This window comes from Mixophyes fleayi, chromosome 9 (assembly GCF_038048845.1).
Source record: "Mixophyes fleayi isolate aMixFle1 chromosome 9, aMixFle1.hap1, whole genome shotgun sequence".
Lineage (NCBI taxonomy): Eukaryota > Metazoa > Chordata > Amphibia > Anura > Limnodynastidae > Mixophyes > Mixophyes fleayi.
The window spans coordinates 10,304,115-10,319,418 of NC_134410.1; the positions used below are offsets into that span (position 1 = coordinate 10,304,115).

The 15,304-nt window shown below is 42.4% G+C and overlaps 1 protein-coding gene across 1 annotated transcript; it reads right to left on the bottom strand.

The window, feature by feature from the left end:
• Nucleotides 1–6,562: 6,562 nt before the first annotated feature.
• Nucleotides 6,563–9,499, bottom strand: LOC142101913 (mid1-interacting protein 1-B-like). Its single transcript, XM_075186355.1, has 2 exons — nucleotides 9,377–9,499; nucleotides 6,563–7,598 (listed from the first exon to the last, which is right to left on the bottom strand). Exon 2 carries the CDS (start codon nucleotides 7,564–7,566, stop codon nucleotides 7,117–7,119), a length of 450 nt encoding a protein of 149 aa, XP_075042456.1. The 5' UTR covers nucleotides 7,567–7,598; nucleotides 9,377–9,499; the 3' UTR covers nucleotides 6,563–7,116.
• Nucleotides 9,500–15,304: the final 5,805 nt, after the last annotated feature.

The following is a 15,304-nucleotide window of genomic DNA, read 5'->3' on the forward strand; positions in this document are numbered from 1 at the left end:
TCACTAGGAAGAACAAAACATCATTTCACCCTCTCACGCACTGAGTTGGTGTAAAAGAGAATTGTTTTCTGGGTCAATCTGGGCCTCTCTTTATTCTACACCAACATCTCGGACCGGAGACCAAATCTGCAGCAGCCATTGTCTATCTGAGGTAGTAATGTTCCGCCAGTGTCCATGGTCTCCATCGTCTCAGGTAGAAGGGGTATAAACGGTGCTGGAACGACCACCCCTGCAGGCAGCGAGGGCCATATAGGCCCGAGGTGAACCTGGTCATGCCTGGATTCTGGCTGGGCGGATACTCCACGGTTTGATAAATGAGAGTACCTTCTGCGTTTCATAAAATGTCACCTATTGGCTGATAGTTGGGGACTCATCAGATACAAAAACATAATAGGCCATTTGAGAATGATAGTGAGGGATATTACACACGACCTTCAAATTCCAAATGATGAGTTTTCTATAATATTTATATATTTCTTGCTTAAACCAGCAGGTGGCGATAGCACCCAGCCCCGCCAATCTCTCCTCCGTAAAAGGATAAATCCTCCGCCGCTCTGTGACTGAGAAATTACAATACATGTAAAAATAGAAACCAGACTTTATATTCCCATGAGAACTTTCATAGGCTGGGCTAGACATAACGCCCCACAATCTTCAGGATAGGTTCCCAACGCAGAGCAACGTCTGAGCTGTCCAGTAAATTAAAGTTTCTAATGAAAAATACGAAGATAAAAATATCGGCCTGGCGGACGGTGGAACATCTGCAGCGTTCATAGATAATGGGGAGGATGTAGGAGCGTCGTTCAAAGACGCAAATCTGCACTCCAAACGCTGCAGCCAATCAGAAATGAGCTTGTATCTGTCTTGCGCAAATTATGCAATGAAATCACGTTTCTGAGAGTAAGCTCTTGCTTACTGAAATTAAGTGTAATGTGCGGCCCTCTAACCTTCATCACCCTAAATCTCAGTAATAAATTAAAACAGTACATTAGGGATACAATTGGTGGCAGTCATATTATTGACTAAAAAAAAATCTGACGCTACTTACCACGGCACGATGATCGCGCAGGTGTGATGTCCCGGGATCTTCACCTGTGTTGCACTTCACTATTTCAAACTGTCGTGAATATCAGCATGACGACCATCACACCCTCGCCATCGTCACGTCGTGGTAAGTAGTGTCGGATTTTTTTAAGTAGATATTTAGTACCCTACCCAGATTCAATACCCCTATTGTTATTTCAATGCAGAATTTTGCTTGCCTCACACAGCATCCTCCTCCCTCCTCCCTGAATGTTAGGCGTGACGTCATTACGCCCGACATTCAGTGACAAGCGGCAGGAGAGAGGATGTTCCGCCGAATTGGTAAGACAGAAGAAACAGAAGAAAGAAAGTCAAGTATGGTAAGTAAAGACATGGAGGGGAATGGTGATAGGAAACAGCTATGGAGGGGCAAAAGAATGAAGGAGGGCACAGAGTGTGTGTGTGGAGATGAAGGAGGGCACAGAGTGTGTGTGTGGAGATGAAGGAGGGCACAGAGTGTGTGTGTGTGGAGATGAAGGAGGGCACAGTGTGTGTGTGTGGAGATGAAGGAGGGCACAGAGTGTGTGTGTGTGTGGAGATGAAGGAGGGCACAGAGTGTGAGTGTGGAGATGAAGGAGGGCACAGAGTGTGTGTGTGTGTGTGGAGATGAAGGAGGGCACAGAGTGTGTGTGTGTGGAGATGAAGGAGGGCACAGAGTGTGTGTGTGTGTGTGTGGAGATGAAGGAGGGCACAGAGTGTGTGTGTGTGGAGATGAAGGAGGGCACAGAGTGTGTGTGTGTGGAGATGAAGGAGGGTACAGAGTGTGTGTGTGTGGAGATGAAGGAGGGCACAGAGTGTGTGTGTGTGTGTGTGTGTGTGTGTGTGTGTGTGTGTGGAGATGAAGGAGGGCACAGAGTGTGTGTGTGTGGAGATGAAGGAGGGCACAGAGTGTGTGTGTGTGGAGATGAAGGAGGGCACAGAGTGTGTGTGTGTGGAGATGAAGGAGGGCACAGAGTGTGTGTGTGTGGAGATGAAGGAGGGCACAGAGTGTGTGTGTGTGGAGATGAAGGAGGGCACAGTGTGTGTGGAGATGAAGGAGGGCACAGTGTGTGTGTGTGGAGATGAAAGAGGGCACAGAGTGTGTGTGGAGATGAAGGAGGGCACAGAGTGTGTGTGGAGATGAAGGAGGGCACAGAGTGTGTGTGGAGATGAAGGAGGGCACAGAGTGTGTGTGGAGATGAAGGAGGGCACAGAGTGTGTGTGTGTGGAGATGAAGGAGGGCACAGAGATTTATGTGTTATTTTTGCATACAACTAAATAAGTATTTCTGTCCTGACCTAAATACTTATTATGTTTTCTTGACCCAACTACTATAAAACGGGACTGCTCGGTAATTATTTTGGAGGGGTGCCTTGAAAATATTATGGAGACGCTAAAGGTGCAGCGCACTGCAAAAGTTTGGGAACCACTGGTATAACAAACACATCTGACAATAAAGCAGAAGAGAGCTGGGGGCCACAGGTGAAAGCACTGGGGGCCACCACTATAATAGAAAACGATAGGTAGCATCTCATTGGTTGCTATGAGAAGCATCTTCACTTTTCCTTGTGGTAATCAGACTGTTGAACACAGTGCCTGTTTTTGTTCTTTTAAGTGATGCTAAACTTTATTTTACAAATACATTGAAGTTATGTTATATATTTTAAGTTGTGTTTATTAAGGTGTCATTACTAATAACAAGCGAGTAACAATTTGCCTAAATATTCCATACTATGTTCCCTGATTACCCCCCTTTTTTTCCTTAGTTTTGCCATTTCGACTGAAGATTTTTTTTATGTGCAAGAGGGGTGTGTGCAATTATTTCTAATATAAAGTGTCCATACACACAGTACAATTTTAATGGCAAATTAGATCATTTAGACCTGCAAATTGCCGCTATGATAAAAAGATCATTAATCAAGTTCTGCATCTGATGGGTAACCATCACTTGCTGAATAGAACGGATGGTGAATACAGACTGCATCTTGACATGTATTTGTCTATATGGTAAATACAGCCCCTTTCTACAAGACCATAACTCAACCATAGGCAATAGATACAGACTTTATTTACCCTCATGACCACATCTATCGTATTGTACTTCGCCCCTGCCCCCAGTTTCACATTTCCAAAAACTGATCAACAAGGCTCAAAACACGAGCGTGATCAAGCACTCCCAGGCACAAAAAGGATCATTGTTATAGTAATTAGTACATTTCAACTAAGAATTATTTCTTAAGCTCCATTCTGTTTTTAAGTTGCGAATTAGGTTTCCTATGTTGTTGTAACTGTGAGAAGTTTCACTTCCTGTGGATTTCAGTGCTTTCAACATTGTAACCAGAGAAAGTTCCCGATCGATGTCTACGAAATCAATGTGGACAAACTTGTTTGTTGCGGCCTGGTGTCATAAGAACACGTAAATGTGGAAATGGAATGAAGTATGATGGGTTTTAGAACTGATTACATTTATTTTTGTTGTGTGCTTCAGTTATGTTCATTAAAAAAGACAAAAAAAAACAACCATGTACAATTATGTTCAATGTCAACAATTCTCCCCGTAGGCAAGAGAGTATGGTTTACATAAAATGTTAAATTATGGGTTAAAAAAAAAAAGCCATGTATCAGCTCCATTAATCAGACAGTTAACAGAAACATGACTTGTGCCACGTTCACATTTACAGATTAGTTGATAGCGGTTTTACATGCAAACTATATTTACGGTAGGGTGGTGGTGGTAGACTGCACCAGGCGAGGATACACGTATACTATTTTTGCGTGTATATTACATAAAAAGTTTCCTTACCAACGCCCAAGTGGGCGTTTCCATAGACCATTATATTTTTAATGTGCGTTCAATTTTAAAGACCGCTAAATCAATTATTAAAACTGGCGCAAGGAGAAATCTTGTCAGCAAGCCTACGTGTGTACAGCATTATCCTACATTTCCAAAAAGTTTTCTACAGGCAACTGTAGAAAAAGCGGTACTGCCCTTAGCAACCCAATCAGAGATCTGCTTTCTAAACTGCACTAGGAGAATGAGAGATGGAATCTGATTGGTTGTTCTGTGCGGCACTTACTACAAAGTTAGACGTAACGTCAGGAACTGTAAACATTAGAACGTTTTTTTCTTCAGTATTACACAAATTCTATACTTTACATGGATATCATACTAAAACATTTGTAAGTAAGTTTGGCATCATTGGATATAATGTTACATTGGCTTAATATTGTGGGTGTGCACAAAGTCATGGCACTAGTCCCTAGTCTCATTAATAATTATACAGCTCACAAAATGGCTGCCTACATAATTTGCAAGCCACGGCACCCCTTTAATTATTAAAGTCAAATAATGCATAAAACTACAGCGCTGCGTAATTAGTGGCGCTATATAAATAAATGAAGACCACGTGCGACTAGACATTTTTTTTTTTTTGTTATTGAAGAGCTTCAGAGATTCTCCTAAAAAACACCTTTTATTCCTAAGAAACAAATGAAATATTCCTGGACACAGCCTAAAATGGAGACGTAAATGCAGAATAATCTGCAAGCCGCTTGCACGACGACGAGAAAAACAAAAGCATAAAACGGTAAACAAGTTAAAACTTGAGTGTCTGCAGCTGATAAGAAAAGGTTAAAGCCTTTGCCAACCAACCAGAGGGGAGTCTCCAGGAAAGGGCTGCATGATACGGCTTCCTGAGGAGAGTGTGGCTGTGCTACGGTACTGCTGTTGCTAGGCGTACATCCGGCCTGCACACTGACTGTACTTCCTCTGCACCAGAGCAACTACACAACAACAGATGTGCCAGGTTATCCTGCAAAGGACTCCTGGACCCCAGTATGTAACAGGACACAGGGTCTGTGCACAGTAAGAGCAGGTAACACTGCCCCTCGCCATCAATATCTACAGCTGTAACTCTACGTACAGCTGTAAGACACTGATATAAAGCAGAGAACCAGCAATAACATCATTTTTGTAGGACAAATGGTCTTACAGTAATGTTTTTCCAGGTGCATTAATAGTTCTGGATGCAACCAGAACTTTGTTCTTTCGATGCATTTTTAGCACATGAAAACTGGATTAAATGCAAATGACAAATCCTGTTTTGGGAGCTGCTGGCCCAGTACGGAGAGGTTTTGGGAGCTGCTGGCCCAGTACGGAGAGGTTTTGGGAGCTGCTGGCCCAGCACGGAGAGGAGAGGGCTGGCAGACTGAACATATTTAAACAACTAGGATTCCATGGGCAGTGTATGCAGAAAGACGGGATTGGCTGCTGCTCCTGACCAATCAGGGGCCGTATACAAGACACACCTACGCTGTGGGTAAATATGGATGGCTGGTGGTGATCTTAAGATCTGGCACAGCCGAAGTGGGAGGTAATTACAGGAGACGGAAAAGAGCCACCTAATGGTTACATGGCCTTGGGCTAAGAAAATGAACATTCTTTTCGAAAGGTGCATTTTTTTGTTTTTCCGTGCAAGCAAAGCATTCACGTCACGCTGTGAAAGACAAAAATAAAACGTATGATTTATATGCATCCTGATTGCCGTACAGTGCTGACAACTTGATTTGTGTCTGACAACATTTATAATTGTAAGTGGAATCCAAAGTCCAACAATAAAAATCCAATAATAGATGGACAGGTATCTTGGCCACAATTACTGCATCATACTGAGGTTGTAATTTAGTTACAACGCTGAAACTAGCACGCACACAACAGGTTATTTACATGGGCAATTTGCAAGGGCGTGACACCGGTCTGACAACCCAACATCATTTTACACCCAGTACAACACCCGGCTTGGAGAGATAGAATAATTATTCTTTCTCCAACGTCAAAAGTAAAAAGAGGAATGTATACTATGTGCTGGTTATAGGACTTGAGATTCCATGAATGTACTAGCAAGTCTTCTTGCAAAGCTCACCAGACAGTAGAGGTGCCATTATTTGTGCTCTATTCCCCACCATCCCTATAACACTTCCCCACCCTCTTACAGAGGTGTGATAACCCTTAATATATCAGGGTGAGTGACAGAGAGGCAAAAGATGTGCGTATCATCATTGTGAGCATGGGGAAGGTGGACCAGTAGGAAGAGAGATGGTAAAATTAAGCAGATAAAATGTTGAAGGCTGCAGTCCTCTAATTAGTTACGACAGAAGCTGCGCGCTCGCTTCTATACAAAATGAAGAAAATCTGCGGCACGCAAGGCGTTTATTGTAGGTCTTAAGAAATAAGCGTCTTGCTCCTGCAACAGTGGGCTAGTAAGATTTGTAAGCAAAAGAATTACAATCATTTTTCCTCTACTCAAATATAGGAAGGGATGCGAGTTTGCACCTTGTTAGATCACGCGTTTCCTAATCACAAATGTTGTGCAATTTTCTAGAGGTACCGAAGAGAGGTAGAGGGACCATTACCAACGACCGGCCTCACCCAGTTAGAAAGTGGATCGGTTTAAATGAAAAAAAAAAAAAAAAAAAAATTAAGAAAAAGCCAACACGTATGACATGTTTAACGGGCTACATTTCACAATTCAATCTTGTAACAAAATACACATTTTGGATACACAAGGTCACCCACGACACCCTCATTCGATCTCCTAGATAGCGGAACGTTTCTCTTGCCAATCTTTTCCTGACGGAAGGATAAAAGGAAATTAAACACCGTTAAGGAACACTTAACGGGAGGAAAAGACAAAGTGGCTGAACCAGCTTTTTCTTGGCAAATAATAAACCAACACCAACAACTAAATAGGTTTACCAGAAACCTACAATATTTATCTGGTTTACATCTCCGTGTAGTACAATCATACGGTCACCCAGTAAGTCATTGGTTTACAACTTTTTCTTGAAAGTCTCTAAGTACTAAGAAATTCATTTGGACCTTTTTTTTTTTGGTTTCAGGGCAGTAGACAACCTCAGACAGTCGCTGATTTTATGCCAACGAATGCAAAACGTTGTAAGCGTCAATGTAAAAAAAACAAATAACTCTCTGAACGTACAGAGATGTCCTAGATATGTCCTTCAAGACCAAGTCGAGAAGGTATAAGGCTGTGTTCATCAGTAATAAATACTGTATGGTCTAGTATTGGAATGGCCAACCTCGATCTCCTTCTTGTAACAGTTGGTCAATAGATTGGCTTTCTTGGTCAGCTTGGTCAGGACAGACAGAAGTCCTCTTAAGTGATGCTGAAATTGGTCCACCAGATCTCCGGTCTCCTCTTCTTTGTCAGGACAGTGCTCTACTTTAGTTTCGTGTTCCTGGTGGATTCCCCACTTCATGTCATGTCTTAGAGATTTCAGGAGAACATAGGAATCGTACAGGTTATTGTTCTGCTCAAGGACATCTTTAGACATAACGGGATCTCCATGGTCCTCTATGGCTGGAGTTATGTCTTGTAACATGCTGGGAACCATGATCGTCTCATCCATTATCGTGGTGGCGGTGTTAAAGCGCTGAATGGCATCCAGCAGGGACTGGCGCTGAGGACTGTACTCCGACACTTCCATTCTGACGCGTTTTCCCCTTTCCGATCAGTCTTCTGGGAAAAAAAATAAAATGGATTAGTCAATCTGTTAGCCCCATTCTATAGTAAAAATATAATCAAATATTTGGTGGCATTTTCATCACATGAAAAATAACAAAACAAGCAAAAAATTAAACTGTATCCTGGTGTATAAACACTATAGTTAAAAAAAGGTGTTTTTCTACAAACGAAGAGCAGAATTTTGATTCTTCCGTTCAACAAGAACTTCTACATGTGACATCAAGTTTAGACAACTCTCAGATATTCTGGTTGATAGGACTATGAATATGTTCAACACAACAATGTATGTACTATTATAATACACCACATGGACACAAAACATTGCAGAAATTATATACACATCATAAAAACGCAATGCAGGAGAGTTAGACATAAGCTCCATGGAGAGTTGTATCCTGCAGGACTGGATGGGGGACATTTGGGTGGGGCGACCTCTGACTTGTTGTTCAACCTGATCATCAGGCTTTACCAGCCACGTATCATCCCCAAATACTAGCCAGACGTGCCTGGTTACACCGACTGAGAGTAAAGGACGTCCAGCCAGGTATCTGGGGGCGTAGGCGATGTCTGGAGGCTTGGTGGATAGGCATCTATGGTATGCTACACTGAACAAACAACAAATATTTAAACCGATTGCCGTTTATAAATGTCACTTTGTATCACTCACTGCCTTTCCTGGTATTCTATAGGCCAGTGCTACCCCAGTCTGCGACAGATTCAAGTCACACACACAGAAAGTGTCAAACAATAGATGTTTTGGAATTCTCAGGACAATCAAGACAAAGCAGAGGCTGTCTCACTGGTTAGACAAGATATAATACTATGATACAGCAGAGTATCGTGTACCCTGATCTAGTGATGGATCACTTCTTGTTATGCCACAGTTATAGCTGCACACAAGAGATTTTAATCTAAAATTTGCACACCCAAAAACATGCAGTGAAGTTACATGAACACTGCAAAACGACCAGACCACTAATTACTAACATATGCACGGAAATCCCAGTGATCTCATGCTTAGCATTATAAATAATCGTTTTGTCGTCAGCCATAGGGTCTCACTGTTTCGCCTGCACGCTTCCTGGATTTTATAGTCAATTAACAGGTTTAACCAGGGATTAAAAAAAAAAAAAAAAAAAGGCTAACTGAATAATAATAGTATCCAGAACATTAATGCAAACAAGAGTTATATAACAAAATATTTCAGAGAAATGTAAATGTTATAAAACACAAATGCATAATAGAAATTATTTTCTTAAAAAAACAAAAATAAAAAACAGTGCAGCTGACTAGCCACAATAATACAACATAAAACAAATAAGTCAGCCTGTCAACCAGGGGCTTTCTAGAAGTCGTGGTACTACATGTCCCAGCATGCTTAGACAGCACACACAGGAGAAGGTAGTTTCCAACAGCCTCAAAATGGTGCATTCATAACAATAACGGAACTTGTGTCAGGTCCTGAATGAGTGATCACAGGGGATGCAGAACTTTCCCTGCAGACAAAGCTCTTACACTATAGAGATGCACAAATAGCCATTTATACGTGTCCTAACACAAATAACAGCTTGCATTCACAATCACACACACAGGGATCCCTGGTCTTTGGGGGAAACACATTGCAACAAAGTAACCCACAAAACATCCAGTCTGATGTCAGAGAGATGCAATCAGACCAGTAATTCCTGGTGTGCTGTGTGTGCTGTGTGTGTGTCTCCCCTCCCCTGATACACAATGCACCCCTCCCTCACAATGGCGCTTGTGTGTATTACCATTAGCTGTGCATCCTCTCTGTGCGGCTCCCCAGCAGCTGCAGAAGCACAAATGCAAAGCCCTTCCTAAGAACTTGGCACCTGTAAGGGGCGCCCCGCCCTCAGTGTCTGCAGAGAGCTGCTGACTGGTCTATTTATGGAGAGAGTCACCCAGCTCTATCTCTTCTTGGCTGCTGTCCTCCTATTGGGCCTGGCAGGAGAGGGGCCCAGCCCTCATCCTTCTCACTTTAACCCTTCAGTGCCAGGCTGCAGGCTGCTGTTCAGCAGCCAGGTCTCAGTCTATATCCCCTTATGCTGGAAGGGGGAGAGTTAATAGCAGCATTTTGTTATGTTGATATTACACAAGTCTTCACTTCCCAGTTACAGGATCACTTCTCTTAGGGCTAAATTTACAGCACAGTTTACAATTCTTCACCTAAGAATTGCAGTACAATTGCAACAACATTCTCCAATCTCTCATGCAAATTTCCACCCACAATTTTGGGCAGCATTTACCAGAAGTTGTGCAATTGTTTTTAATTGATTTATTTTGGTGTTTTTACTCTTATCAACCAATAAGAAGTTTGCTTTTCTATTTCTAGGCTGTATAGAATAAAGGCTGGATCTGATTGGCTGCTCTGTGTTACAGTATCTTTGTATCCCAGCACCACCTTTCATAAATTATTCACGATGTTCATCGTTTGCAGCTGGTATGGTGCCACTTGTAATTGAAAATTTGGGCAGTTTTGCACTCTTTTTAGTTTCATTTGAGGTTTAAAAACATGTTTTTTTTTAAAAAAAAATTGTTACACAAAGTTTGTGTGGAGTGTTTCTACATTGGTCTGAAAATAGAGTGGTTTGTACCTGTTAGGGCATGTGCACAAATACTTTTTTTGTTTATGTATTTGAAGAACTTTAACACAATTTAGATATGTTCATAAAACATCTAAGAGACCAACAAGTTACAGACACAGACAATTAGGACTGCATTGTTTTTCAGACTCTTTAAAAATTTTTATTAATTCTAATAAAATATCACAATATATTTTAAAGTAATATTTTTTTCCAGTGATCTTGAAGAACTATTACAACCATACAAATTTCACTTAGGATGCACAGAGACAAATATTGTATATGACTATAAACATAGGATTATATGAGAAACATAACTTACCCAAGAATAAACTCTGTGCAAACAACCCCCCACCCCAGCTCAACTCCCCTCCCCCTTAAGTAGTACAATTAGAAGTACAGGGGTCTTATTCCGTGGACCCCCGTCTGTGCTCCCATGATCCTCCAGGCTCATACAACTAAAATTTTGCTTAAAAAAAGACATCAGATGACTTTCCTATACACAAATTACTAAGCATTGTGTAAAACACACAACACAATAAAACATATAAGAAACTAAACATGAATTTAGAGGTCACATAGGCATTTTTTGGGGGAACAAATCCAATTTGTTAATTTAGGACTATATATCGGACCATTCAGGGGGTAGGGTGGAAAGAAAGAGGGATAATGGGATTTGGGTGTAAAAGAGGGACTAATCTGGCCTTTCAGGATGGGACTAGGTAACATAGTCCTTGCACTGTGTTGCAGAATTAGCAAACAGGACACAACTGGCCAGATCTGCTCTGACAGGATGATTTCTCCAGCTGGGATACACAATGTACAACAGAAGTAGAAGCACTTCAGGCTTTTCCTGTTTTACGAGCAATCAAAAAAGCTTTGGTGTCCAATCCATCCCCATATTCTGACACTGTGCAGGAGACATGCGGGTTACACAATGTTCTCTCCCAATGGAATCCTCCTCCACCTTCTCCTGTGAAGTTCTGTACACAGCAGATGTGGTATTAACCTGTACGCTGCTGGCAGCAGATTGTGCACTGGCTGGGCCAGGGTTAAACCAGTGCAATAAATAATTATCCAACATTTTCCATTAAAAAAATAATAATTGTATTTTTGTGTTTCCTTTTACATCATTTCTTTATATTATTATTTTGATATATTTTCAGCTGGACGTCATGGTAATAGCTTTTAGTTTGATCCATACAGGATTAATCCATGGACACAAATAGGGCTAATCCAGATGTCTGCATGCGTGGGCACAATGCATACCTGCCAACTCTCCCAGAATATCCGGGATATTCCCAAAATAGTGGGTGGTCCCTGGGATTTCCGTGGGAGTCTGGCAATCTACCTGAGGATGGGCCGGAGAAGCGGTGGGCGGAGACAACCTGGGGAGAAGAATCAGTAATGACCATCTACGTGCTGGAGAGTGGCTGCCAGTTTCTTGTAGCACATCTCCTCCCCTTTGCAGTCCCCCAGTTAAGGAGGTGGGCTACAACAAAATGGCCACCATTATGAAGTAGAAACTTTTGACAAAGGGGACTACATTCTAACCACCCTTTTGTTTACTTAACCCTTCCCAAAATACAGTACAATTAATATTCTAAACTTAATTTTATTAATTAAACGTTGAGATATAACATTTTTTAAAACTCATCTCTCAGAGAGAGCTGGGCTCGGGATCAAAAATTGTCAGGGGGCCCCTAATTCTTAGGGGCGTCCTGCATTTGTGGGCAACATTCACTGTTCATTTCCTGTTCCATGTTACAGAGATTGGCCTTGTTATCTCCAGCAATTAACCCAAAACTTATACCAAACTTGTGGGTCAATTGAAACTATCTCCCACCTTGCTCAAATATATTATTTGTTGCTACACTCGGATCACAATCCTCTTTAGGGAAATCAGACCACCACATTAGAGGGCCTGATTTGGAGTGAGCCACAAGCAGAGTCTGCCAATGCAATGGTCTTAGCGTGATAATAATAAATGCTGGGACTTCAAACAGGACGAGGACAGGACAAAGAGCTCTACTTCCTGCCTACTCTGAATTGGGCCTTCCATTCTGGGGACCAGTGGCGTATCTACCACCACTTTATGCAAGGGCAAACGCAGGATTTGTAGAGGGGGGTTTCCACACCACGCCACCAGTGGGTGTGACCAGCATGCATGGGGGCATTGCTATAATTTTAGATAGTGCTTGGCTGCTCTCCAACTCTTCCTATCCCTATAATATACATGGGCAATGCTACGTGCACTACTGTTAGGTGCACACAGCTCTCCCTTTTCAAGCAGAGCTGGGTGAAGCGGGGGCAGGGTCCAGCCTCAATTACACAGTGCCCCAGGCTGGATGGGGGGTTTCCAGGCACTAGGAACCCCCCCCCCCCTCGGTTTGCCTATGGTATGAGCCCAGAGGAAACTTCGGCACTGGCAGGTCACCCTCCCAATGCTATCGCTGGGCCCTCCCCCAAATCTAATTATGGAGTTTAGCGTTCCGGCCCTGGTGGGAAACCGCTATGTTACAACGGATGGAGCCCCAAAAAGAGTAATTATCCTTTATTGTGCTTAGTTAACATTTTGATCTCTATACTATTACGAACCGGGACTCTGCTATATTATAGTCACTGGCTGTTCTCTCTATCGCAGGATTAAATATTTACATTCCTGAGTTCTGTGATTCGTTTGTTTTCAGAGCGTTGCAGTGGCTGCGATCCAAGCTTCACCGCGGAGAGTTATAGTTACAGCAAAGAAGAAGCAATGGACTCTTGTCTGCACCTCTCATATCACTGACTCACACGGAGCCCCGATCCAGCCGGCCCCCCTATTATATATTACACACAATGCAACAGACAGCTGGCAATGCTGGGCACAGGGGTGGCCTATGCTACTTCGTACGTTTATTTAACAAGAAGGTGCAGGATTACTATGGGTAGGACTATTTCCTGGGGAGATCTGCTGTGTGATCTGTCACAATGGGCCAAGCAAACAACATATGTGTTATATGCAGGGGTTGTGAGCTGCTGATTATACTGTTTGCTAAAGGAAGCCTGGGGGTATATTTACTAAACTGCGGGTTTAAAAAAAGTGGAGATGTGGCCTATAGCAACCAATCAGATTCTAGGGCCTGATTCATTAAGGATCTCAACTGGAGAAACTTCTTATTTCAGTCTCCTGGACAAAACCATGTAGCCATGCAAGGGGTGCAAATTAGTATTCTGTTTTGCACATAAGTTAAATACTGACTGTTTTTTAATGTAGCACACAAATACTTGATAGCTTATTTGTACACTGAAATTTAAAGTTGATATTTGTGTGCTACATGAAAAAACAGACAGTATGTGCAAAACAGAATGCTAATTTGCACCCCTTGCATTGTAACATGGTTTTGTCCAGGAGACTGAAATAAGAAGTTTCTCAAGTTAAGATCCTTAATGAATCAGGCCCTAGAATCTGATTGGTTGCTATAGGCCACATCTCCACTTTTCCAAACCCGCAGTTTAGTAAATATAACCCACAGGTCTTTTCTCTGTGCAAAAACAAGAAAAACCCACACAGCATATACTGTATTTCATTGTCCCATGACCCGGGCCGTAGGCACCATTAGCTCTTACTAACGACAGAATGATGCCAGTCTACTTTGGCAATTTAGCACTGTGATGGGCTCTAGAGCAATCAGTGGCATCTCGTGGGCATCATTAGGTGCTCAAAAGACTCCGGCCTGGCCAAGATCGCCCCATCCACAGTCATTACTACCGTGCACATGCAAACGGCATAAAATTAGGATATACCATTGGGTAACAATAATACAAGATCCACTTGTGTTTATTCCAACTGTGAGGTGTTGTAATCATTCAAGAGTGTAAATATATAAAACAAGATCTTATCAGTTATATCAAAAATCAATTTTAAAAGTAAGTCAGGACACTGGATTAGAGGCCGGGCTCCTGGATGTTATTTAGTTATCCGAATTGCACGACCTTCCCAACAGTTAGAGATGAGTGTAATCAGGGAGAAATTTTACAAAAATACATTTTCACAGCAGAGCGGCCATTTGGCAGAAGTGTTAAATTATTATTATTATTATTATTATTATTATCTTTTATTTGTTAGGCGCCACAAGGTTTCCGCAGCGCCGCACATAGTACAAACAGTAGACTATACAGGGTATAACAGTACAGAACAGTAAACAAAAAGTACCAATACTTCAGAAACTCCAGGCAGGCAGATGCAATAGACACGGAGCAGAAGAACGGGTAAGGAGACAGGAGAGGAGGGGGTCCTGCTCATATGAGCTTACATCCTAAGGGAGGGTTAAACAGACCAGGCACAGGAGGAGCCAGTTGAGGGAATGGGAGAGAGGGGAGAATGAGCGGAGGAGATGGGGGTTAAGTAGATGGTTGGTAGGCTTTGAGGAACAGGTGAGTTTTGAGTGCACGTTTGAAGGAGCACAGAGTAGGAGAGAGGCGGATGGAGCGAGGGAGGTCGTTCCAGTGAAGAAGGGCTACACGGGAAAAGTCCTGGATTCTGGAATGGGAAGAGGTGATCAGAGTGGAGGAGAGGCGGCGGTCATTGGCCCAGCGCAGGGAGCGGGCGGGAGTGTGAATGGAGAGGAGGTTAGAGATATAAATTACGATGATGTGATGTTCGAGCTCTTTTGTTTCTCCACTTTGGATTACGGGCGTCATTTAGAGTCTTATTCAAAATTCTGACTTTTAGGCACAAACAGGCATCTGTACAGCCCTTCGGCTGTAATTGAGTAATCAGTATCTTAAGATGGATGTAACTTTACATGTGGTGTATAGATGCGTCTGTAGCATAAAATGCATCCGTCGTCTTTATCAATGCGTAATCTCGTATCCAGACTTATTGGATCGCACGACGATACTCCATCTAAACTGTGTATCTTAAAGTCAAAATCGGCAGCAATCTCTAAGGGACGCAGTGAACTTACACGTGAACACACCCGACGCGTTTCTCCAAGTGAATTGGGTGCAAGGGCAACATAAGTGCGAAGTTAAGTTGTGGACATGTAAAAAAAAAAATTTGACTGATGCTTTTGTAAATGCTGCAACTCTCGCAGCCAACTCTAGCCCTGTATT